The sequence below is a fragment of the Giraffa tippelskirchi genome, chromosome 9, assembly GCF_054371585.1.
Source record: "Giraffa tippelskirchi isolate mGirTip1 chromosome 9, T2T-mGirTip1v1.2.pri, whole genome shotgun sequence".
Lineage (NCBI taxonomy): Eukaryota > Metazoa > Chordata > Mammalia > Artiodactyla > Giraffidae > Giraffa > Giraffa tippelskirchi.
The window spans coordinates 91,494,270-91,521,583 of record NC_137283.1 but is presented as its reverse complement, the minus strand read 5'-3'; the positions used below and the strand labels follow the sequence as shown (position 1 = coordinate 91,521,583).

General features: G+C 39.6%; 1 protein-coding gene and 1 pseudogene across 24 annotated transcripts in view; both read left to right on the top strand.

Annotated features, from left to right (window-relative positions):
- The window catches only part of SNAP91 (synaptosome associated protein 91), a 156,198-nt gene that overhangs the window by 110,930 nt on the left and 17,954 nt on the right, over positions 1 to 27,314 (top strand). For 7 of the 24 annotated variants that reach the window (XM_081530487.1, XM_081530485.1, XM_081530490.1 and 4 more), the window contains 4 exons: positions 17,289 to 17,423; positions 18,961 to 19,110; positions 21,877 to 21,907; positions 22,770 to 22,881. In XM_081530487.1, coding sequence (XP_081386613.1) covers positions 17,289 to 17,423; positions 18,961 to 19,110; positions 21,877 to 21,907; positions 22,770 to 22,881 — 428 coding nt within the window. Of the gene's footprint in view, positions 1 to 4,870; positions 4,979 to 5,870; positions 6,132 to 6,380; positions 6,459 to 6,617; positions 6,690 to 7,126; positions 7,211 to 8,451; positions 8,536 to 17,288; positions 17,424 to 18,960; positions 19,111 to 21,876; positions 21,908 to 22,769; positions 22,882 to 27,314 lie in introns of all 24 variants that reach the window. The other 17 variants (XM_081530468.1, XM_081530476.1, XM_081530475.1 and 14 more) reach the window with 7 other exon arrangements.
- On the top strand, positions 9,637 to 10,593 carry LOC145521678 (tRNA (cytidine(32)/guanosine(34)-2'-O)-methyltransferase pseudogene; annotated as a pseudogene).

The following is a 27,314-nucleotide window of genomic DNA, read 5'->3' as shown; positions in this document are numbered from 1 at the left end:
TTTGCCAGAGAAAGTTAGTTTTTCAGTTGTGCCTCTGTAACTTTTGAGACCAGAAATTAGAGTTTTAGTTTACGTTTATAAAATCAACCTCTTCATCCCCTCCTTCTTCCCCTGTGATTGGTCTAGAGTATGGATGGTTTCTCATAGGCTTATGTTAACAGGAAAATTCAAGAAAAATATAAGCAGGGAGGTAACAATTTTGTATGTAAACATTTCTGTTCCTTTAGCTATTTAGATTTTTGTTTTTCAGTCCATTTGAAGGAGCTTAATTGCCTATAAGAAATCAATCAACTCCATCTAGCTTCTCTCATGCTCCTCTAAAGCCTAAGATATTTCTTGGAAATATTCTTTGTGCCATTATGCTGTTTGTGTTGATCATTACTGCTTTGATGACATCCATCAAGCAGAAGAATCTGTATGTTTGGAAATATTTTTATGATGTCATTCTTTCTCCCTGCAATACAAGTTTAAAAGGTCAGTACTGTAGCAAATCATATTACTTAATGCCAAAGAATGGAAGCTCTTCTCTGATTTCACCAATCCTTTCTAGCCATCTGGCTGGAGGCTGAGGAGATGAGGACCTCTGCAAATCTCATTACAATTATTTTTACTAATCTTTCTAATTCTGTAAACTGTCTCCTGGCCACTGGTAACTGTAAAATCTCTAACCTTTATGTTCATAAATTTATGTGTTTCACTGTATGCTTTATGTTAGTAGATTTCAGTGGTATTCCCTGGTTTCTTCCATGTTCTTTATGGATTTATAAGAAATCATATAGTGGTAGGACTTTAAATTAAAATTCAAACTAAAATCTCTCTGGTCATGTTGTGTGGCCATTTTAAAAAAAATGTATCTTTAAAATGGGCAAGTGGTAGAACTTTTGAATAATAAGAGCATCAGTTATTTCACGTATATGACTTTAAAATATGCCCCTATGAGGTTTTATGTAACATGGCTATTAGGATTAAATAGACTTTAGAAATAGGATTAATGCATTTTAAAATGGCTAATTTTTTAATTTTCAGAAATATTAAACATTAAAATTTTCTGTGCATTTTGGTCTTATATTTTCATTACAGATTTGAAAAATAGGGACTATCTGTTATTTTAAAATACTCAGATTGATACCTACATAATGTTTTAGTCATTTCAGTGTAAGTCATTAAAAGCATTTTTTAAGAAACATATTTGCTAAATGCTTTATTTTTTAAAAGGACCTTTTTAAAAAATAAAACCTGTCTTCTGTGGTCAGGCAGAACAGGACTGGAAGGCAGTGTTGTGCTTTAAAAAATTAATAAAACAGATATTAAGAGAAAACAAAATTTTTTTAAACATTCTGTTTTTCATTGATGTAAACTTTAGTAACAACAACTTTTTTTTTTTTTAACAACACAGTGTTTTTCTAAGCAGTGCAATGCTAAATTGATGCTAATTCCTCTTGCATTTGCCAGGATACCCTTTCAGTCAACTGTGTTAATTTGTGAGCATCCTGCATGAAGATGGTAGGCTGTCAACACAGTACCAAGTGGCTCGAAAACCAAAGAACTTGCTTCCCAAGCCTGACTTCATTTGCACAGGCTGCTTAACAAAGTTAATTAACTTTCCTTAAAATCAATACTTAAGTATAAGCCCTTACAACTAGACTTAATGGAAGAATGTTATAACCTGAGACCTCTGTGAAAGAAAATGAAATGGTGATGACTTTGGGCTCAAGATGTTGAGAATGATTGAAATCTTTGTGCTACCTATGTGATTTAAAGATGGCTTATGTGGCTGGAGAAGACAAGGAGGGATAGTTCAGCCTGGGGAGGACAAGAGCAGTAAGAAATTTTTCACATAGGAAGTCAGCACATGATAAAAATTTAGGGGGAAAATTCTTCCTATGTTGCCAGAAGAAAGAGAAGGCTAGACTGCACAGTGTCTGAGAGACTGGTTTTCTGGGTAAGACTGGACCAAGTCCATAACTGCAGAAAAGCAGGAACACACATTTCCTAGAAATAGCAGGGGTTGGTAATTGGCAGAACGTAGACATGAAAGGCGAGTGGGTAACAACGGAAAGAAAACTAGATTGGAGGTGGTTTTAGCTTTCAATGCTGGAAGGATAATGCTGCCATCAATTATGAAAGAAAGCTGGGTAGCTAAGAAGTTTTATTGTTTTTTTAAAAAACAACATCATAATTGCTTTATTATCTCTCACAGTCTCACAGTCTTGGGGGTCTGCTGAGCTCAGCTGGACAGTTCTCTCTCAGGGTTCCTTTCATGGCTACAGTCATACAGTGGCTGTGGGGTTGGGATCATCCAGTCTCATTCATTCACATCTCCATCTCCTGTGCTGGGAGGACTTAAAAGCCACGGGCTGGAGCACCTGGGGGTCCTTTGTTTAAGAGCAGTTTTGACAGTAGTAGACGAGTTAAGTTTATAATGTTTAGTTTCAGAGAAGCATTAAAAGGAGATGTCTTGCTGACAGGGAAAAAATAAAAAAACCACCTTTCCTGAAGATATAGCTAAAATATGGGTTTCATTTGCTTACACAGAAGTGATCATTAAAGAGGCACACCCATGAATACTTGTTTGAACTCAGCACTCATGTAGAAAGAAAGAAAGAAAGTGAAAGTCGCTCAGTTGCGTCCGACTCCTTGTGACCACGTGGACTGGAACCTACCAGGCTCCTCTGTCCATGGGATTTTCCAGGCAAGAGTACTGGAGTGGGTTGCCATTTCCTTCTTCAGGGGATCTGCCCGACCCAGGGATCGAACCCGGGTTTCCCGCATTGTAGGCAGCTGCTTTACTGTCTAAGCCACCAGGGAAGCCAACAGCACTAATGTAACTGGTACTTAATTCAATCCTACGAGGAGGGAACAGTATAGTAGAAAGTGCCACAGTTCATCACAGTAGAGTGGTTAAACACAAACTTCAGTTAGACAGCTTACAGCCAAATCCTGACTCTGCCATTTCCCAAACCTTGGGCAAATCCTCAGAGTTTACAAGTTTCCATTCTCTTATCTACAAAGTGGAGATGATAGAACTTACATCCCAAGAGAGTTGTAGGAATTAAATGTAATAATGCCAATGAAATATTTACCCAGTGACTGGCACACAAATAGTGACTGCTATTACTGTTTCTGTTGCTTCCAATCACACTATCCTCAGTTCCAGATTTTATAAGAATAAAAAGAAAGAAAACAGACCTGACTCACGGCAAAATATTTTCAACAGTCCATGGGATTGCAGAGTCGGACATGACTTAGTGACCGAACAATAGCAACAAACCTTCCCTTAGACTGCTGGCCCCAGTTCTTGGTGCTTTCGTGTTGCCCTAAGTCTTCTGTGATAGTATCCTTAGCCTGGCATCTGGGGAGGCTGGCTCTCCTATCCCCGAGGGTGCTTTTCCTGTGCCATTATTATTATTCACCATCTCCCTTGACTGACCTTTATCAGAACGTATTCCCTCAGTGTAGCTATGAGAAGCAGTCAAATCAAATCAGGCTGTAACATATGATTGTCCTGTTGTCCATTCCAGGGATATTGGTGTTTTTTGTCAAGGACCTTTTAACCCACGAGAGTCTCTAATGTTTAATGTTTGTTAATGCTGGGTTTCAGGATGTTACCATAGTGAGTCTCATACTCAGATCCATTTGAAACACTCTGGGTTAAACTGAGAAACAAGTGTCTTGACTGTAGGATTTCCTGCCGCTTAATAGACCGGGTAAATCTCTGAGAAAGGGGAAATACTGGGTAGCATTTTGTTTGACAAATTCTTTTTAATGGCTGGGGGAGCAGTGTTCTAGGAACGCTGGTAAGTATTGCAGAAGGCAGCAGTTTAGGATATAAGTCTAGCAGGTAAGTGGCAGGTACTTTTTGGTCCCCACTTTCCAGGAATTTCTTCTAGGCAGGTCATGTTTATGATAACTTCATTTCTTTTCTACTTTGGAATGAAAGGGTTTCTTTGAAAACTCCAGGTAAAACTAATTTTACCCTAATTAACGTGGTGTGTTGACAGAAACACACTGGGGATCCTTTGCACACATCAGCCATTTATAAACTGGGGATTTATAAATGGAGGCTGCCTGTATGTTAATGAATCTACTGTATATCATTATAATTTACTGTAAATATACACTTGTAGTTTCAAAACATGAAACTATTTTTAGTTCCTTGAAAACAGGTAATTTTTCATATAACTAGAGCAATGCAGTTATTTGAAAACAGCCATAAATTTAAGTCAAAGGCATTATGGCATCATCACCTCATTTTTTTCTTTAGTTCTTTAAAGCAAATTCTTGGTTGTGTCTGAAAATGTTTCTCAGGGATAATGAAAGTTTAACTTATGAATATATAATCTATGTCATGTTAACAGTGCAATTTTGCCTAGACTATAAAAGAAAATTTAAATTAAAATGGTTTATGTCATTGTATATTTAATTTTATTGGCATTAAAGAGGACATTCATGCTTGCTAGAAACCATGGGTCAGAGACATCATAGTAACATAGTATATAAATAATGAAAGCTCAATGTCTCAAACTGCCTAAGAAAGTAATTTTTGTGTTTTAATTTTCACATCCATTACTTTCTAGTGATGCATAAAACATGCTTCTCAGAGCCCTTATACAATGAGAATCCTGTTACCCTTTGGATCCTCACAGATCTCAGCAGGCTCCACACTGCACCACTTTGCATGTAACCAACATGAAGGGGCACCAAGAGTCATTGTTCCGTGACTGCCAGTAGTGCATGGGCCGTAAAAATGGATTTTAAGAATTCATGTTGTATAAGGGAGCCTTCTTTGCAATTTAACATGGTTCTTTTACTATATTTTTCTTCTCTTTTTATCCCTTTCATTTCTGTTGTTTTAAAACCTGCACCCAAGATGCCTTTGCAGCTTCTCCTGGGGAGGCCCCTACAGCATCCGAAGGGGCTACCGCACCGGCCCCCCCAACCCCCGTAGCAGCGGCACTTGATGCTTGTTCAGGAAATGGTGGGTTTCCAGTCCTGAGCCTGTCTGTCGTTGTTTTGTCCTGATGTGAAACCCCCATAGCTAGACGTGGCCCTCTGTGTTTCTAATTTTACTTTCTTCTGAGCATAAAATATCACTCCTCCTAACAGAATGAAGAATGCTGACAATTAAAACATTAAGAAAACGAAGGGGCATACTGTTCAAAATTGACAATTTCTCAAGATTGACAATTTTTGTCACTGCAAGTATGCTGCCTTAATGTTTTTGTTCCCCTCTAATGCTATTGATGGACTTCCCTGTTGGCTTAGTGGTAAAGAATCTGCCTGAAATGCAGGAGATGCGGGTTCGATTCCTGGGTTGAGAAGATCCCTTGGAGAAGGAAATGGCAGCCCACTCTAGTATTCTTGCCTTGGAAACCCCATGGACAGAGGAGCCTGATGGGCTATAATCCATGGGGTTTTAAAAGAGTCCAACACGACTTAGCAACTCAGCAACAACCATAAATGCTATCAATATATTGTACCCTTTTTGTAACACTGAATTCCAATATATAGTCATGTTTTCATGAATCTTCCAAGCTACCAAATTGACCAGATTAAGTGAGCATTTAAAAAATAACAATCTCCAATCCTAGACCGTAGTCTAATCTGACAAATACTTGGAAGTGTTTCAGTTTCTGAATTCGTGGTACCTGCTAAATTTTCTTTTCTCTTCAGAAGAACATGCTAATCACTGACCCCCCTAGTAGGGTAGTAGCTCAAAGCAAGCAGCCTAATGCCTTGCCAGCAGCCTAAAGCCTAGCTAGCGTGTGAATATCTGTGCCAGGTGTCTTGGTCCCGGTAGTTATAACGCTGCTCTCTTGCCTGTTTCCTTACTGATGCTGTGTGTGTGTCTCCACTTTCCTTTCCCCAAGACCCCTTTGCCCCGTCTGAAGGTAGTGCAGAGGCTGCACCCGAGCTGGACCTCTTTGCAATGAAGCCACCTGAGACCAGTGTTCCTGTAGTTACCCCTACAGCTAGCACAGCCCCTCCGGTTCCCGCCACTGCTCCTTCTCCTGCTCCCGCCGTCGCAGCTGCCACCGCTGCCACTGCCGCTGCCACCGCCGCCGCCGCTGCCACTGCCACCACCTCCGCCACCACCACCTCCGCTCCTCCTGCTCTAGATATCTTTGGTGGTAATTTTTTTGTTGTCATTGTCGTTGTCATTGAACTCTTGCCACCCGGTGGATTGTATTCCGGTCCTTGCGGTGTCCTGCATACGCAACTCTTGACTGCATGATGTCAGTGTCATGAAATGGTTCTTCAGCAACCATTTGCAGCTCGTTTCAGAACTCTTCCAAAAGTGCTCACCTGCAACTGGAAAGTGAGGCGGTTTCTGGCGGGTTCGTCCTGTTGAGTAAAGGCATGTGTGTTCTTGGTCTTAGATTTGTTTGAGTCTGCTCCTGAAGTCGCCCCCGCGCCTAAGCCAGAGGCTGCTCCTAGCATAGACCTGTTCGGGACAGGTAAAGCCAAAGCCCCCTTTCTTTATGTGAGTTTGCCTCGATGTTTTCACAAAAAAGCCCTTTGTCCACCCCTGTGATAATGCACTTGTTAGATTTCTGACTGTGATTTCAGCTCTCTACTCACTTCTGCTTGGTTTTGGTTTGTTTCACTTTGGGAAGATGCTTTCTCCTCTCCACCACAAGGGGCCTCTCCTGTGCCTGAGAGCTCTCTCACTGCTGACCTCCTATCCGGTGAGTGCTTCTGCCAAGGTCAAGCCTTCGAGATGACTTAGTGGTGGGGGTGGGGGTATGTATGGAGAGACAGATGCGAAAATATGAGGGTTGTCTTGAGTTCTTTTACACTCAAAATTCACTTAAAAAAAAAAAATCTCATTTTTGGTCCATCCCCAATTGATGACCCCCTATATTTCAAATCTACTACCAACTGGAAAGAGAAAAACTTTTTCATACTACATCCTGTGACCTCAGGGAGTCAAGTTTTATTTTCTTCTGTGAAGTATGTATTTTTAAATCTGTTGGCTTTTACTTAACTGTTAAGACTGTCTAACTTAAGAGGATAGATCTTCCTGTTATTCAACATGAAATCTCAGGAAGCTATTTGTCGAGGCTCAGGGTTTCATTTTCCTTTGGGTGACGCGCCCTGTGCCCTGTTATGTGCTTTGCTGCAGTGGATACGTTTGTAGCACCATCTCCTGCAACCACTGCCTCGCCAGCAAAAGTGGATTCTTCAGGTGTGATAGACCTTTTTGGGGGTGCGTATCTCTCCTCCTTCAACACTCACAAAATCCTTTCTCCCCCTCAGAATAGTTTTGAGATCTTGTACTTCATTGTACTTCATTATTTTTTTTTCTTTTGACTATGTGAAGTTATTTTCATCTTTTAAATGTGAACTTACGTTTTTAAGATCTTTCCATTTCTTTGTCGTCATCATCTTCATCCTCATCAGCTCATCCTGTTTTTTAGTGCATGTCCTAACAAAACCAGATGATTTTTCATTTGCAGTCTTGTGTTTTTAACTTTTCATTCATCCTAATGTAGAATCAATTGATTGGAATTTCCTGCTACTGCTCTTCCTTGGTAATCCTGATCTGTCAGCTAAATCAAGTTCTTTATTAAAGCAATGTAAACATAGATAATTTGGAATTGAAAAAAGATAAGCCAGTGAAAATTGAAAGCATAAGCTCTAGATGTCATGCATTATTCCATAGGGTTTATTTATGTTGAGGTTAATGTTCCTAAGTCCTCCCAGAGAACTAGAAGATGTTTCACTGACTTAAATGCATTTTTCTTTTCCTGTATTCTATTGGAAGAAAGGCAGATGTACTGAGTTAACTCTAGAAATACTCATTTGGATGATACATTCAGTATCTTCTGTTAGCAGTAAATTTATTGGGGAAAGTCCAAGTTTGGAGTGATTTCTTTATGAATTTCCATAAATGTGTATGCTGTGGGCTAAAATACCATCCTTAGCAAGTGAAACCCACATTGAGTAGTTAGGATACATTGATGCATTATGGTGAGTGCCATGAAAGGAATATGAGAGGTACAAAGGTGTTGCAGTTTATGACATTCAGAGGCTCAAAACCTGTGGCAAAATCACTAAACTTTGATACAAGTAGGGCGTAGGGCAGCTGCTGCTTGAAGTAAGTTTATTAAATTTTGTTTAATAGAGTCCTAATGGGAGGGAATTCTTTGAGCAAAAAACTTTAAAACTTTGATCCTGTTTTGACAGATTATAGGATTTAGCCCTTAAAAAAAGAAGAAAAATAATTTTCTTACTCTTACAAAGAGGTGTTAATTTTTAAATATCCTAGAACTCTTCTTTTGAGAGAATGAGCTGGTCAGAGCATAATTCAGTCCATTCAGTCATTTCACATAGCCACAGGAGACAAGCTTACCACAGAGTGTCATGTCTGCATTTCTCAGCAAATCACTTCCCTTACTTACTGTTTACACTCTTTTACTTTTTTGCTGCATAATGGATAATGGGTAGATGCATTCGGAAGTAGTGCTTCTGAGCCCCAACCTGCACCTCAGGCTGCTTCTAGCTCGTCAGCATCGACAGACCTACTAGCTGGTAATTAATTGCATTAAAATAAAATAGTATTTTATGAAAGTTAAGTTTGGATATATTTTTATAAGTAACAGATAATATATAAATTTCAGGGTGCATGTCTTCTTTTCCTTTTAGACATGAAATTGAAAAACAAGACATTGTATAATAGAAAGTTGATTATTTCCCAGGAGTTGACGAAATTGGTCTTAAAATCACAGTTGTACACAAGCCACCCCTGCAGTTCATTAGATGCTCTTAATACACCTTACTTTCAGTTACCATGTTTTGTTTTTATTAAAGAAGTAATACGCTTAATTCAACAATTTTTATCTTGTATTGCCCTTTTTTTTAAAAGGAATTTATGGGGAAAGGTACCATGATATTTGACAGTTCTGTAATATGTGAATACTCTAAGAGAAGCTTTTCTACATTTACACCATCGGTTAGATTCCCCCCGCTTTTTTTTATTGGAATATAATTGCTTTACAGTGTTTTTTTGAGTGAATAAAATTGTATGTAAATACCAAGGGAAATGCAATAAAGATATAGCATAACTAAATATTAAAATGATTTTTAGAGATTTTAAACCAAAATTTAAGGAGCATCTCAAAATTGGGGAGAAAGCGCTATCAAAAATTAGTATGTGAGTTCTCGTGCCTCGCGATGTTTCTGTCTCGCCCTGCGAGACCGGTGGCTTTGCTCGCGCCCATTGCATGTTGGGAACGGCAGTTCGTCAGACTGGCTACGTTGCCACGAGATGCCGGCGGTCATGTGGTAAGTTCAGGTCCGGTCCGCCTTCGCACGAGCCACTGCGTTACACGATGACAGGCGTGCCACACTCTGGTCACCTAGGCATGCGCGACAGGCTTTCAGAGCGACCAAGGACACAAGCCTAAAACCTACGACTTCTCATGGGCTTGCGCTCTCGCAGAGGCTCGTGCTGCTCACGGACCGGCTGTCTTCGTTCCTCTTCTCCCTACTGCGAAAGTTTGAGCTTACTGTTGGCAGGCCCCTGGGCAAACGGTGTGTGAGATGGGACGGTCATCAAAGGACAAGTGAGATGTCTACTACCGCCTAGCCAAGGAGAATGGCTGGCGTGCCCGCAGTGCCTTCAAGCTGTTGCAACTTGACGAGGAGTTCCAGCTCTTCCAAGGTGTGACCCGGGCGATTGACCTCTGTGCGGCCCAGGCAGCTGGAGCCAAGTGCTGAGCCAGAAGATGGGGGGCCAGGGTTCTGGCCTTGTGTTGGCTGTGGACCTTCAGGCAATGGCTCCACCACCAGGTGTGTTACAGATCCAGGGGGCTATCGCCCAGCTGTCCACTGCCAAGGAGATCCAGCACTTTGAAGACTGCCCCGCTGACCTAGTGGTATGTGACAGGGCTCCTGATGTAACTGGCCTCCACGATGTTGATGAGTATATGCAGGCCCCGCTCCTCCTAGCTGCTCTAAACCTTGCTAAGCATGTCTTGAAGCCAGGGGGCTGCTTTGTGGCCAAGATCTTCTGAGGCCGGGATGTGACACCGATCTACAGCCAGCTGTGTGTCTTCTTCTCCAGCGTGCTATATGCCAAGCCCAGGAGCAGCCACAATTCCAGCATCGAGGCCTTTGCTGTCTGTAAGGGTTACGACTCCCCCTGAGGGCTTCCTGCCGGACCTTACCGAACCCTTACTGGATCACTCTTAGGATTTCAACCAATTGGATGGCCCCAGCCGCATCATTGTGCCATTTGTGATCTCTGGGGACCTGAGTGCCTATGATTCAGACCACAGTTAACCACTGGACCTAGAGGACAGCTCAAAATACAAATACATTCCACCCAGGCAGCCCCCCATCTCACCACCCTACCAGGAGGCATGCACATTGAAGAAGAAAGGGCAGCTGGCCAAGGAGATCCGCCCCCAGGACTGCCCCATGAGCACAGTGGACAGGTTGCCCTAGTCCTTGGCTGCTCCACAGCGCCACACCCTGCAGTCCTCTGAGGTGGAAGACAGTGAATTATTCATCTTAACATGTTAAGTTAGCTGACAGTCTAATAAGGACTGGGAAGCAGTTTGTTGTCAGGAAAACCAGAACTTGAGTTGATGAACTTGCTTTCAAATATCTCCTCAACTGGTCCTGAACATACAAGCTCTGAGTGGGAACCTCCAGCAACTGCCACGAATAGGAGGAAAGAAACATCCCGGAATGTCCATCTGCACTACAGAGGGGATTCTTGAGTGGGGTCTTGCTTCTCTAAATCTTTCCAACCATGGGTCCCGAATGTGTCCAGAACTCGCCCTAAAAGCAGGGCTTCTTAACCCTAGGTAGAAGTCAGGGGTATCTGTGAACTTGATGGAGGGAAATACTATATCTTTATTTTCAATAACTGAAATTTTAGCTTTACTCTGGAATCTAAATGCAGCAAATCAGTATTGTAAAATTACTTTTACAATAGTATAAGCAATATCTGCAGCTTTTCACCAATAGAGATCACAGTTACTTGTTTAATGTTATGTTATAGTTGTTGCGGACATCTTGAAATACTGTTCACATTGGTCACTACTTTGAATAAGATCTTTGTTTTTAATTGGTCTTTTTGATTAAAGGATAATTGCTTTGCAGAATTTTATGGTTTTCTGACGTACATCAACAGGGGTCAGCCATAGGTGCACCCAGGTCCCCTCCCTTTAGGGCCTCCCTGCCAGCTCCCTCCGCATCGCACCCTTGTCACAGGAATTGTCACAGGGCCCCTGTTTGAGTTTCCTGGGTCATACAGCAGGTTCCTGTTGGCTGTCTATTTTACATGTGGTATTGTAGGTTTCCATATTGCTCTCGGAGAAGGCAATGGCACCTCACTCCAGTACTCTTTTGCCTGGAAAATCCCATGGATGGAGGAGCCTGGCAGGCTTCAGTCCATGGGGTCGCTAAGAGTCGGACACGACTGAGCGACTTCACTTTCGCTTTTCCCTTTCATGCACTGGAGAAGGAAATGGCAACCCACTCCAGTATTCTTGCCTGGAGTATCCCAGGGACGGCGGAGCCTGGTGGGCTGCCGTCTATGGGGTCGCACAGAGTCAGACACGACTGAAGCGACTTAGCAGCAGCAGCATATTGCTCTCTCTATACGTCTCACCCTGTCCCTCCTCCCCTCCCCCATGTCCATGGGTCTGTTCTCTGTGTCTGTTTCTCCATTGCTTCCCTGAAAGTGAATTCATCAGTACCATCTTTTTGGATTCCATATTGTGTGTCAGTATATGATGTTTGTATTTCTCTTTCTGGCTTACTTCACTCTGTGTGATGGGCTCTAGGTTCGTCCACCTCATTGGAACTGACTCAAATGCATTTCTTTTTATGGCTGATGGTATTCCATTGTATATATGTACTACAGCCTCTTTTTCCGTTCATCTATGAATGGACATCTAGGTTGCTTCCGTGTTCTAGCTATTGTAAATAGTGCTGCAGTGAACATTTGGGTACATGTGTCTTTTTCAGTTTTAGTTTTCTCAGGGTATATGCTTAGGAGTGAGATTGCTGAGTCATATGGTGGTTTTATTCCTAGCTTTTTAAGGGATCTCCATACAATCTTCCATAGTGGCTGTATCAGCTTACATTCCTACCAGCAGTGCAAGAGGGTTCCCTTTTCTCCACATCCTCTCTGGCATGCATTGTTTGTAGACTTTTTGGCGATGGCCATTCTGACTGGTGTGAGGTGGTATCTCATTGTAGTTTTCATTTGCATTTCTCTAATGGTGAGTGATGTGGAGCATCTTTTCATGTGTTTCTTCGTCGTCTGTGTGCCTTCTTTGGAGAGATGCCTTTTTAGTTCTTTCTCCCACTCTTTGATTGGTCTGTTTTTCTGGTTTTGAGTTGTATGAGCTGCTTGTATATTTTGGAAATTAATTCTTTGTCAGTTATTTCATTTACTATTATTTTCTCCCATCCTGTTCAGTTGCTCAATTGTGTCCAACTCTTTGAGACTCCATGGACTCAAGCATGCCAGGCTTCCCTGCCCATCACCAACTCCCAGGGCTTGCTCAAACTCATGTCCATCAAGTCGGTGATGCCATCCAACCACCTCATCCTCTGTCGTCCCCTTCTCCTCCTGCCTTCAGTCTTTCCCAGCATCAGGTCTTTTCCAGTCAGTCAGTTCTTCGCATCAGGTGGCCAAAGTATTGGAGCTTCAGCTTCAGCACCAGTCCTTCCAATGAATATTTGGTATTGATTTCCCTAAGGACTGACTGGTTTGATCTCCTTGCAGTCCAAGGGATTCTCAAGAGTCTTCTCCAGCATCACAGTTCAAAAGCATCAATTCTGCGGCACTCAGCTTTCTTTACAGTCCAACTCTCACATGCATACATGACGACTGAAAAGATCATAGCTTTGACTAGATGGGCCTTTGTCAGCAAAGTAATGTGTCTGCTTTTTAATATGTTGTCTAGGTTGGTGATAGCTTTTCTTCTCCCATTCTGAGGGTTGTCTTTTCACATTGTTTTTAGTGAATAAGATCTTATAATTTGATGTACTAATAAAAAAGTTCATATATTGTAGCACCCCCTCAAAAAAATTTAAGTGTGTAATTTAAAACTCAAAAACAAAGACTAAATGGATAGTCTCTTGAAAGGACACATATCCCAGAAAAACTAGTTATTCTTCATTTAATTTACTTCTAGAGCTGTGAAATAATTGCAATTCCAGAATTTAACTGTGAATAAAATATCATTTTGGCCACTTCCTTGAGTAAACTTTCAGGTTCTATTTGATGTACCCAGTGTGGTGAAACTAGAGAACATTCTAGAAGAGGCAGCTTCTGTATCCAAGGAGGACAGGCTAACAGAATAAACCTCTCCAAGTCATTGAGGTTGCTGGTGAGATACAGGTATCACCCACATCTCAGACAGAGTCTGGATGGGAACTTGAGAGTTATTATAACAAATAAAATGTTTTTTCACCCAATGAAGAGTAAAACCGTCAAACTCCTCTCATGAGATATCAGCTGAAGATACAGATGTCTGAAATATGGAGACAGTTTCCTAGATGGCCATGTAAAAATGGACTATTGAGGGAGGTTAGATATGTTGAGGGATATGCCTAACTTCTGAGGTTGACATTGAACAGGAAAAGCATTTTCTTCCATAAGAGACAATTCTGGGATAACTGCACCATAATCTGTACTAGCATAGTACAGTGCCTGTTCCTAGTTTTAATTCCACAGGTATGGGAGAATAACATCCCAGGAGGGAAACCTTTCATAGTTTCACATTTTTTGTTAACTTCGTGGCACAGGTAGCTTTAGCAGGGCCATGGAAGTCCTTGAACTGATTTAAAATATAAAAACTTTCAGTGTGCAGTTAATAACAGTTCCCACTAACTGGTATGGTCTCTAGAGGACCAATCATTTAATCTTCTCTGGGGGTCAGAAACATAAAATTGTCAGACAGAAGGTTCTCACGCTGTTATTCTTAGAAATATTGACTCTCTCAGATTGATCTTAGTGAATGGACTTAATAACTGTACCACTGAGAATAAAGGAAATGACAGCATCTTTAACATAATAGAGCACATGTGAGTGTGGGGAAATGTGTGTGGGAGTGTATTTATCTACCAATAATTTTAACATGGTACTCCCTCGACCCAAGTGATGTGTGTAAACGACAACTGTCAGTTTTGATATGTCTCTATTAATAGAACTTCATTAACTGTGTAGGCCATTCCCCTGTAGAGAGATACATTCATAAGACTGATCATCTGTGATAAAAGGCAGTATGCAGCTGGGGATTCTGTTGTAGGACAGCTCAAACATGTCTGCAGGACATCTGAGACATATATATATATAGGCAGGAAGCCTAGTAGTTATTACTTTATTTTCAGTTGCATAGACTTTCTCAATACAATTCAGAACCAAAGAGAAAGAAAGAGTCGTCATTAGTGTTCTCTTACTCCTTACCTCTATTCCAAGTCTCTCAAACTTTTCACTTAACAGGAGTTCTCCAAACTCCTTACTAATGTCTGTCATTTTCCTGCTGAACTCTTTCTTCAGAGTAAAGAGACAGATTTTTCTTCCTCAATATAATAATCAGTTGGTTATTTTATATCACTTTATAGCTTTGTAATTAGTCTAGGTTTGTGAAGGTGCCTGCTTCATAAGAACTGAGTATAATGGGGAAAAGCCATCTTTCCAGATCTCTGTTGACTTTATAAACCTATCAGAAGGGGATAACTCTGGCCTCACTCCTGGCTGTAGGAAAGAGGCCAAGTAGTATTGGGAAGAACCAGAGTTCTGGAAGATTCCTTTCTGAAATCCTGGCTCCGCAGTTGCCATCAGGTCACCTGAGTCAAATTATTTAACCTCTCTGGCCCCAGTTACCTCATTCATGAAAATTCCTGGAGTGATTGTGAGGCTTAAATGAGCTAATATATATCTTAGGTTGAATGATATAAAATTGCTATTTTTGTAGGATCAAAATGGTCGAATGTTGGCAATATATGTGGCTCAGATAGTTCAACCTAAAAAAATTGCTCAGTATGTGCCTGTCATTTGGTGAGCCTCATGCCAATTTTGGCTAAACCTTCACTTTCATAGAGAAAGCAGAGGTTTTTTTTCATTAAATAGTGTTATTTACTCATCTATGGGAATGATCCCCTTACCTTATGAAACTCAGCAGCACTAAGCAGTTGAGCCCTGGGTAAATGCACATGGTTTTTATTACTGAGTCACGGGTAGTGTATTAACTTCCCTTTGCATCTTTTCTAGCTGTGAAAAGATAGGATTGAATTAGCTGATCTTAATGTCCTTTCCAACACTGATATGCTGTGATCCTAGAATAAATTGTCCTTTCTTGACCAAATTTCAAGAAACTGAGCATCAAGGACAGTTGTTTCCATGTTCACCTGTAACAGAGAACCACACCCTTTGCCTAGATTTCCCACAACTGTATTCCAACTTGTGAGGGATGTTTCTAAGAAGTCAGCCTTAACGTAGCAACCAATCTCCCTAAAACCAAAATGGTCATATCCTCAAAAATAATTGCATTTATCCCATCTTCACTTCATTATGATATTTTTAAATACCTACAGGATGTCTTATCTTCATTTAGGAAGGTTACATGATCCTTAAGTCACTTGAATACTGCTAAAATCACTTCAGGTAGTCCCCATGAATTTTAGAGAGCATCTTCTAATAGGTAACAGTTCTCCAAGTTGCATTTTTTCATACATAAACAAGGAAACCTAAGCCAATGTCACTATCCATTTCCAGGGACAGAATGACTTTGTGATTAGAAATAGTAACTGGAGAATTTCAATGGAAGTCATTTCCAAAATTATAAATTGACTGTTACGAAGTGTAAGCTGAAGGTTTTTTGTAAACATTCTTTATGTTTTTTGGCAAGCATTTTGTGAAGAAAAGATATAGCTAGATGAGAAAAGAATACATGTATATATATATGTTATATGTATATATATATTATATGTATGTATATATATATATACTCAAACTGAGTATAAAAAAGACTTCTTTAATTTTGATACAAGTTTGATAATACGACATCATCTAATGTCTTCTTAAGGAGTCACTTTCTTTATAGGCTGCATCTTTTTGTACAGAAGCAATACACAGTGAACTCTGCTTCTATCTGTTGATTGACAGCAATAATTTACTTCCAGGCTTCAAAAGAGAAACACTTAATTTGAGGTCTTTGCATTTTCCTCACCTTTTAAATTCAAAAGTACCCTTCATTCAATAAGTGTTAATTCAGTGTTTTAGACATTTGGCTGAGTATTCATGGAAAAGGTGAAAAAAGACGGTTTCTGACACCCAAAAGCCATCCCCAGGGCGGGGACTTGGGGTGGAAATAAAGTATGGTATATGAGTAGGGTGGGGAGATGTACCAGTGCTGAGAGCACAGAAGCAGCACACATCACCCATGTATACCAGGTGTCGGAGGGGCAGGGTCGTTGTGGCTGGTAGCTGTGGGTTGCGATAGGAGGCAAAGAAGCCCTCCTGGGGCTGATGTTTGACTCACTGTGATGTATTATGGCCGCAATTGAGTTAGCAGGGAGGGGAGAAGGGGGTCCAGAGACAGACGCGCTTGTTTGCTCTATAAAGGAACCCACATTATATGAATCTGAAAGTTCTGGGGAGCCCATGAAGGATATTAGAGAAGTAACTTTGTCAGCATTTTCTACTCAGAAAGATCACACTGGCTGCACTGTAAAGGCTAGGTTGGAGGAGCTACAGATTAGAGGCAGAAAGCCGCTTTGCGTTGTATTGGGTGAGCCTAAACTTGTCAATGGCAGCAATAGGACTGGAACATATAAGAAATATATTGAGGAGTTGATGGCAGGATACATGCATGTTTTTCTGATTTGCATTTTGTTATTATACTGAGCCAATGTGTAAACTAAGCATTTTCGAGGTACCTGGTATTGTGATTTGAAGAAACAAAATTTAAATACAAAAATAACTATCTGAAGTTTAACCATAGCAAAACCATCTCAGCTTGATGTACTCTATTATAACGGTAGATTGGATTGCTGCAGGTTCTCTTAACAGGGACATAAAGTCTTATGTGCTCTCCGATTTCCAGTTAAATTAAATCTCTCATTATTACGTGACAGGTTTTGAGATACTTGAAAAACTATTTCAAAAGCATAACTTCCTGGGTTTCATTGCCTTCTCATTCATATGCACTCAGTACCTTTTTGGTCTTTTGTTACTTCTGCTGACTCTGTTTTATTGCCCTTTACCTATCTTTAGTTGTTTCTGCTTACATTTTTCTGGAACTATTTTTTCCCAGGATTTGGGGGTTCTTTCATGGCTCCTTCTCCATCACCAGTGACTCCAGCTCAGAATAACCTGCTACAGCCCAATTTTGAGGCAGCTTTTGGAACAACGCCTTCAACTTCTAGCAGCAGCTCCTTTGATCCTTCAGGTGAGGCAGTGATTTTTCAAACATTCTTTTCATTTGTTCTGTTTCTAAAATACACCACCTCAGGTTCGTGTGATATCAGGAAATTTATAAGCAAATATTTAATGAAGACCTGGTTTTAAAACTGTTCAATAAATCTCTCCTTCTGTAACCTAAATAATTATTTTCCATACATTTTGGTGGCTTTAAGAATAACCTGCAGTCCCTTTCTGTTTTTGTTTTTACTTTTTAGCAGAAATCTAACAACATGCACACCATCTGTTTGCATGAGCTTATATGCACATGGTTTGGAGAAAGTTAAGGGAAAACAAATACTTTGTGCTAAATCTTTGTGCAGTATCTCAATGTGTAGACACTGCCACTGCTGTTGCTTACACTCTCTGAAGTTTGCCTGGCCCTCAATTTTATGAAGTTGACACAAATAGTATTCTTTGCCTGCCTTTAACCTTGCATCCTGCTGTCATTCTGTTTGTATTCTCTTCCACTCTACTCTTCTCATGCTGGGTCCCTACTACAAATTTTCAATTGGTGAGTTTTTGGTAATTGTGTTTCAGAAACACCCTAACTATATCCTCTGCCTGACAATTTGGTTGCTTCCATTGCCAGTGCTGAGTTGAATGCTGTCCTTTTTTTAATTTAGAATTATTGTAGAGTGGTGTGTATATGGTAAATATGCATTGTTTTTTTATATATATAAAAAAGTAGCAACCATAAAACTTTTAATGTAGTTATCAGCAGAAGCTTTTGTACAAATCCTATGAGCCAGCATTTTTGAATAGTCTTTTTGTATTCTAGGAACTAAACAAATGGTCATTTGTTACATGCTGATCAGGAACCATCAATAATAGCATGATTCTTAATACTGAAAATAGTGTATACTGTAGCTATGCCCTTAAAGGTAGAACCAAAAGCGAATACTACAATGAAAGAAACAAAAACCAAAATTCTTACTTCTATAGTATGTTTTTCAGATATTTAGTAATAGGTACTAATCATCAGGTCAGATTTTATTCCAGCACTGATTTCATAGGGATTAGGAGATTCAGACTTTCTTTCTCATTTAAGAATTTTTATGAAAGTAGGCATTGTAACTACCACATATTGAGTGCCTATTTTGAGTGAGCATTATAGTGAAGGCACGACATATATCATCTAGTTTAATTTTCATAACAAATCCATGTTGTAGTTGTACTCTTCCCACTTACAGGTAATAAAAACTCAGACAGTTACTTTCTCAAAGTCACACACTAGTGAGGCAGGCAGCTGACATTGAGCCAAATTCTGATTCCCAAGTCTGTACTCTTTCCTGAACGTTACACAATTTTTTTTTCCACTTTCATGTTCATTAGTATTTCCATACTTTATGAGTAGACATATGTAGAGATGTTCTTTTGGTGTTATAGTCATTAAAAGTATGGATTAAAGGCCTTCTTTGATAAAATTGTAAATGTACTTGTTGCATTCTTTTTCAAAAGAGTTTACCTTTGATTTTGCATATTTCTTTTGCAATTATTCTGAACCTGTTCTGTTTGATTTCCAGTGTTTGATGGTCTAGGTGATCTTCTGATGCCAACCATGGCACCAACCGGTCAGCCTGCACCCATCTCACTGGTACCACCGAGTCCTGCAATGGCGGCAAGCAAAGCCCTTGGGAGTGACCTTGACTCATCTCTTGCCAGCTTAGTAGGCAGTGAGTAATAGAATAGTTTTCTTTAGCAGAATCATATGGGAATTTTTTCTGTCTCTTTTTTTTTTTGTATGTATTGTTTCTGGATTCACTTATAGGTGAGTATGTCAAGGAGTAGACAGAAATTCTTAGTGTTTTACCCGGCACAACTCCTTGGAAGATACACAGTCCCTGTGCCATTGTCTCACAAGCAACATAGAGGCCACTTTTAATCTGAATTACCAAAGGTGTAATTAGAGAGCATGTAGAATGAAATCTAAGTGTATTATCTTAAATAAAGTATTTAATTTTTTATTTCATTTGGAAGTAACATATTTACCAATTGAGTATCCAAGTTGTTTCAGTTATTCATTGAACAAATATTTATTGAGCACCAGGCAGTCTTCCAGGTTCTAGAGATAAATCAGTGAACAAAGCAGATAGAAATTTCTATTCTTACAGTGCTTAGAAGGGCAGAGACAACATTAAATATTTTCAAATAAGTAAATTCTCTAATATGTTAGGTTGCAAGTGCCATCCATGAAGAAAAAACAGGACAGCCAAAGAGGGTTTGTAAGTGCTACAGAGTAGCCCTCGCTGAGAAGGTTAAATTTGTGCAACGATTTGAAGGTAAAGGAATGAGTCAAATGGATATCTGAAGGAAAAAATTTGTGGGCAAAGGAGATGGCCAGTGCAGAGTCACTGGGCAAGTGATTGCCTGGCATACTCAAGGAGTTCCGTGGACATTAGTGACTAGAGCTGGGTAAGTGAGGGAGAGAATCGTAGGAGATGAGGGAGTTATTACAAAGATTGGCCTTGTTTTAACTCTGGATTTAATTCTTTTGTTAAGGTGAATGGGCTTACCATCACCAATACCTTTTGTTTCACTCAAGGCTATATCAAAAGTTTAGCAGATCCCTGAGACAACTTTTTTCCTATGCAGTATTCCTGCAGACATATTTTTATTTTCCATTCCCATGATTTAAAGAAGACATTTCTCCAAAGAATATATACTTATGGCCATTATACACATGAAAAGGGGCTCAACGTCAGTCATCTGTGAAATGCCTATCAAAACCGCAGTGAAATATCACTTCACAACCATTTTTTGCCATTTAGTTGCTATATCATGTCAAACTCTTCTGCAACCCCATGGACTGTAACCCGCCAGGCTTCTCTGTCTGTGAAATTCTCCAGGCCAGAATACTGGAGTGGGTTGCCATTTCCTTCTCCACGGGATCTTCCCAACCCAGGGATTGAACCCAAGTCTGTTGCACTGCAGGCAGATTCTTTACCGCTGAGCCAACGAGGAAGCTAGTTCACACCCATTAGGATGGCTATAATAAAAAAGAGAGATCATAACTAGTCTTGATGAAGACCTGGAAAAATTAAAACTCTCTAACATTGCTGGGGAGAATGTATTGATGACATTGAGCAGCTGCCATGAAAAGTGATTTGGCAGTTTCTGGAAATGTTAAACATACAGTTACCATTCACCAGAGAGGGTACCAGGTGACTCTCCTAGAAAGCTCTTCCCCAGATCTCTGTGCAGCTTTGCACAAGCTTCACCCCATGAGGCTTCCTTGAGTACCCTATTTAATGCTGCCTGCCCCTCACTCTCAACCTAACCCACCAGTTCTCTCTTACCCTGTTCTTCATATTCATTTTTCCATAGGCTCACTGTATCGCCTCTTGTAGCTTATATACTCTTCTATTATTTTGTTGTTTTTTCATCCATCTCACCCCAAGAGAATGCAAATTCCTCTGGGACTGGGATCTTTATTTGCATCCCTGGCTTATCTCACTTGCTTAGAACAGTGCCTGGCATATGGGGGCTCAATAAATATTTGCTGTAGTACTAAATGAATTGAGATTAGAGCAGAATGATTTAACCCACTGGGTCAGGAATTGCCAAGACAACTCACATAATTCGTAGATTCACTAGAAGGACCCAAGGGAGTCAGCACATGGTTGTACTCCCAGCTAAGATTACGCTGGATCATCAAGGGAAAAGTCCAGAAGAATCCACACATGGACTTCCTTATGCTCTCTCCTCCCCAGGAGGGGAAGAACACACAAATATGCAACAACACATAAAGTTTTCTGCCCAGGAAAGCCCTTTATAGAGATTCGGCATCCAAGGTTTTTATTGGATCCTCATCCTATAGGCACTCTGCCTAACATGTACCAAAATACCAGCCAGTCTCCTGAAAGGAAAGCAGATTTTCAGCATAAACCTAGTTAATTGTACAGTTCAGACAAGTGAGCCACGCTTATCATTAGGAAAGTATTATCTCAGTGTAGAGAACAATTTGGCTTTCCAGGTGGCTCAGTGATAAAGAACCTGCCGGCCAGTCATCCCTGGGTCAGGAAGATCCCCTGGAGAAGGAAATGGCAAGCCACTCCAGTATTGTTGCCTGGGAAATCTCATGGAGTCTCAGAGAGTGGGCCACGACCTAGCCACTGAGCACAGAGAACAGTTTATATTAGCCAAGTTCCCAGCCAGACAGGCCTTCCTAAGATAGCAGTCTCAAGCCTCCTAAGTTCATTCATTTCTGAACACCAATTGACTTGAAAGTTTGATCCTTAAGAATAACGTGAAGTGAAAGAAAATATTGGACACGTGAATATGTTTCCTAAAGTGGTTTCTCCTCTGTAAAACTAAATGCAGTCATTTGTATGCAAAATATGGACTTTTTTTAGACCTCTGATTCTTTGATCTTTTAAATGTCATATCATTTAAGCTGAGTATAGAGATTTAAATTCTTTTTTTCTCTTATCCATTTATAGATCTTGGAATTTCTGGTACCACTTCCAAAAAGTAAGTATTTTTGAAACTGTCTGGTTTTCCTATGGCAGTGTATTTGTACTTGTTTGAGACTATCAAACCTTGTACTTAATGGAGTATTACTCATTCTCAGGCTAGGTAACTTCTAAATTGTTTTTTATTTCATTGTCAGTTTTTGTTTTTGTTGTTATTCTACTGGAACCTCCAAACTATTGACTCTGCAATGAGAAGGAATAATCTGTTTCAGTCTCCAGATTCACACTAAATTATATCTAGAAATACTTGGGAATTGTGGTTTGAATACTTTAATAGCTTTAAATATTCATTGTAATATTCCTAGCTAACATTGATTTTAAAAAGTGTCTCATGGAGTCAATTCTAAGGAAGAATAGTAAAAATGACAAACAATATACACTTTTTTTAGATGCATATTTCAACATCTCTGAAATTGGGATGTATTTAACAATAGATATAATCTTACAGTCACTGGAAGGCAGGTGGTAGTCATGATTCAATTGTGTGAAACCTTCTGTTGAAGCCACTAAGATTCAGAAAGTGCCATCATGGATTCATTATCAGTTCAGCAAAGGATACACAGTATTTATGACATACTTACTTGGAAGTTTTTGTAACCAGTAATGAATTCAGTTGAATTTTGTGGCACATTTTCCCATTAACAGTGACAGGAAATTCCTGTTATCACTGAGGTCAAAACTCTATTGATTTTTTTGTCAAATATTCTTAAGCTCTCTTAGATACAATATGGTAAGACTCTTCTGTCTGTTTTATCCCATTCTCTTTATTACTTCTTGATCCCAAATAAAAATCAACATTTGAGGAGCCACATACTATTCTTTTCTGATTGTGTGTGTGTGTTTTGCACGGTTGATTTTAGGGGAGATCTTCAGTGGAATGCTGGAGAGAAGAAGTTGACTGGGGGGGCAAACTGGCAGCCGAAAGTTGCCCCCGCCACCTGGTCGGCCGGAGTTCCACCCAGTGCACCCTTGGTACGTAGCTCCCAGAGGCCGGAGTGGTGCGGGCACTTTGCCAGTTTCCAAGTGTATGGAGCAGAGAGGATGTTGTAGAATTTTGCTACTGATGTTGTACTTCTTGATCCGTGTTGAAGAAATGGAGCAAGATGCAATATTTACCAAAAGGCAAATTTCATTGACTTTATATTTACTAAAGATTATGACCTAGCTTTTTATTTTAAGTATTTCAAAATAGTATTTATACTTCTTCAGACATTAGTTTTTTATTTCTACAATTATAGAAATGATATTTCGCTACTTTGAAACATGTAATACCATTGATCTTTAATTATGTTTTTACCACATCTCTTGCCCACATTTCCTGATGGTCATAAATAATGAAGACTTTTATTCTTAGCAGAAAGATTGAGCTGTTTTCTATTGTGTACCTGAACTTTCATTTTAAAACCCTATGAAGTCTTCTCACTGTTTTTTTAACTTGAAACTACTATCACCACCTTTCCTATGAAATTTAGATAGGTCTCATTTCTGTATCCCCTGGAGTAGAAAATAGCAACCCACTCCAGTATTCTTCTCTGGAGAATCCCATGGACAAAGGAGCCTGGCAGGCTATAGTCTACGGGGTTGCAAAGAGTTAGACTCGATTGTGAAATAACACTTTAATTTTCAATACTATTTTTATTAATTGAACTGCAACTTAAGTGGTAGTTTCTATAGGAAAATATTAATACATTCTGTGCTCAGACTTGGTTTCCAAAGCCCACTTGCTCTGGTCTCCCCACTCCACCCCCTGGTGTGTGTAAGAGAGCAGGAAACTCAAGGACTAATACTCTCTGCCTTTGGTGAGTTCAAAGTCTGAAAGAACTTAATTTTAAGAAGTGATTTCTAAAAGATAACAATGAGAAGATTGCCTATTATATCTGGATGTTTACCTTTTAAAATCTTTCTTTGCATAAAACAATGCCTAAGAGGGCCATTTTTGTATTTATCTATAAATAAAGGTCCATTTTAATTTTTGTAAAGGATAATTAGTAGAAAACTACCCATCTCTTTTAAACTGACCTATGGGTCAGAAAGATCCCCTACAGAAGGAAATGGCAACCCACTCCAGTATTCTTGCCTGGAGAATCCCATGGACAGAGGAGCCTGGCAGGCTTCAGTCCATGGGGTTGCAAGAGTCGGACACGACTTAGCGACTAAACCACCACCACCATGCCCCGGATAACCATATAATTTATTGTGCAAACTAGTGCTCTTTGAGGGTGAAAGGAAGCATAATTGTTACTCTGGGATCCCAAGCATGTGTCTGGTGGCCCACATAGATGCTGAGACCATAAACAGGTAGCACTCTAGGCCTAGGCAGCTACATTCCGTTCTTTATTTTCTTGGTTTATTTTTTTGAAGTATAGTTGATTTATAATGTTGTGTTAATTTCTGCTGTACAGCAGAGTGATTCAGCTATACATATATATGTATATATTCTTTTCATACTCTTTTCCATTATGGTTTATCACAGGATGTTGAATATAGTTCCCTGTACTGTACAGTAGGACTTTGTTGTTTATCCATTCTCTGTATAAGAGTTTGCTTCTGCTAACCCCAAACTCCCACTCCATCCCTCAACTGCACTCCATTCTTAAATACAAACACAGTGTTGGGGGTAGAGGGAGAGAGATTCAATAACTGTAAATAAAATCCCTAAAGAAAGAAACGCATCTTATACATATCTGTTAATACTGCATATTGCCAAGAAATCTCATACTTTATGTTATCATCACCAAATTAAAAGAACTCATTTTTCTGTTCTCTTCTATGAAAAATTAAAGAGATCTTATAAGCAGTCCTAAGTAGTTTATACTTTAGTAGTGTTGCTTTTATCAGCAAGATAAAGCTGTTCAGTGTTTTGGTTTGGGTTTTTAAAAAAAAACCCAGTTAGGGTATAGTTGCTTTACAATGTTGTGTTAGTCTCTACTGTACAATCAAGTGAATCAGCTTTTTGTGTATATATATATATATATATATATATCCCTCCCTCTTGGACCTCTTTCCTACCTACCTACCCCCATTCAGTGTTTTTTAACTGGTTAGTTAAAAAACAGTCATGGTGATAGCAAAGTCAAAGCAGAGGGTAGGGGAGTGGAGGGAAAGGTGGTGAGGATGCTGATATCTGGCAGATCAACCATTGGTTAAAAAAAAAAAAGGTTTGGAGCCAGAGGTGGAGAGTAAGATAAGAAAGAAAAGTTTCAGGCAGAATCCACTCAACTGGGGATTATTGTGAACAAACTCAGCAAGACACTGGCTGCCAGGTTTCTATATGGGGCAGTTTGCTGAGTAATGAGGCCATTATCCCCGAAGGGCAACAAGGGAAAAGTATTTTAAAAACAGTATTGAGTTGGAGACCTTCCTTGACCATCACCTCCTTTAAGATGAAGATTTTAACCATACACAGTTAAGAATTCATCAGATACTTAACAAACAACTCTTTTGCTTCTTCAGAGCCACAAGGCCACCAGTTATCTGATTGGCAGGCAGCATCCTGGAGACTGAGATTAACATTCTCATTGCTTTTAAACCCCCAAACACCTTATTTTTGTTTATGAAGCAGAAAACTTTACACTGTTACTAACAGAACTCAAGAAAGTTAAAGACAGTAGGCTTTAGCATAAAATGTCCACAGTAGCTGTGGAAAGAGAAATTAGAACAACAAAAGTAATCTTTTAGGAGGGCAGAGTTGCCTAAACAGAGTTGTAGTTCTGTTTCTTTTGTTTATTTTCCTTAATGTTTTAGGCAGCAATATGAAGGCAGTTATTTTTTCATTGTTAACCCTCACTTAGTCACAAAAATTTACTACCATTTGCTCCATTTACTGCAGAACTCTTCTTCCTGATCAAAATTCTGGTTTGCTTTCACTTTAATCATTCTGAGTTTCTCTGGTTTCCATCCACCCCAGTTCTCTGATAAAATGTCTCTTGCATTTTTCTATTCCTTAAATACATTTGAGTCTCTTTTTCTAAGGACAGTCAAGAAAAAGAAGAGAGAGCTGAAATGTGTGCTTCAGAAGCAATGAGGGAGGGTTTGCAAGTTTTCCCATTAATCTGCAGACCTTTGTTTTTGAGTAGGACATGAAAGGGCAGATGTCAGGGTAAAGACCCTTCTTCTGCCTTTTATAGTTTTTATTAAGAGCTAAGGTTACTTTTCTCAGTTTGTTTTGAATTCCTCTTAAATGCTGCTTAAAGGTGCAACTCTAAAATTTTTCAGATGACAGAACCCAAATTAGATCTAAAAACCTTTAACAGGACTGACTGGCATACTATCATGGCCATCAATAGGGTTATTCATTCCTAGTTTTGAGCACAACAGACCTCCTAAGTTTCCATCAGACAAACTAGGAAGGTACTTGCAACTCAGAAATATGTACATTTTGTAGGAGGCCACAGTTCTGCCCCTAAAAACAGCTAACCTTTATACGTCTATAGGTGAAACATTTTGTTGAGGGTTAAAAAAGAAAATAATTTTTTAAACCTTAGGATAAATAATATGAGGGGCTAAATTACTGAGTTAATCTACCATTTGAACAAAGTGACAAACTTAGACTCTCTTTAAGTTTTTGACCCATTTATTTGATCAGGAATATCTGCAGATTCATTTTGTTTTGATAACTAGTTAAAAACCTTTTTGGTTTCACATCACTAAATCCTAATGATACAATTCTTATAAAAAATACAATCATTATTGTAAGGTGTAATTCTGATAAATAAGGCAATTCCAATCAGTGATACAATTCTTGGTCTGGTGAGTAGCCTACCCCTAGGCTGTTGAAATAATGAGTAGAGTGAATCTGAAATATAATATTTCTTTTATAGAGGAAGAAAAATAACTTTTCCTCTATCCTTCTAAGTTCTTAGTGGAGACTCCTGTAGTAACACATATTAACAAGAGAAAAACAGAAATTTGTTAACACGTATGCTTCATATATACATGGGAGATACCGAGGGGAAAAAATGAGTAACTCCCTGAGGTGGTCTAAGCTACTGGCTTAAATAACCATCCTCAGCTAAAAACAAAAAAAAGAAAAATATAGGGTGGCCAGTTAATGGAGAGGTTACCAGGAAAAACAGGGTCAACAAAGGTAAGACTTGTGATTCAGGGCTTCCCTGATGGCTCAGTGGTATAGAATCTGACTGCCAGTGCGGGAGACAGGAGTTTGATCCCTGACGCAAGAAGGTCTCACATGCCGCAGAGCAACTGAGCCTCACAACCACTGAGCCTGTGCTCTAGAGCCTGGGGATGTCATAGTGAAGCCCACATGCCCTAAAACCTGCAACAAGAGAAGCCACTGCAATGAGAAGCCTGCGCACTGCAACTAGAAAGTAGCCCACGCTTGCTGCAGCTAGAGAAAAGCCCGTGCAGCAACAAAGACCTAGCACCCACCAAAAAAAAAATAAATA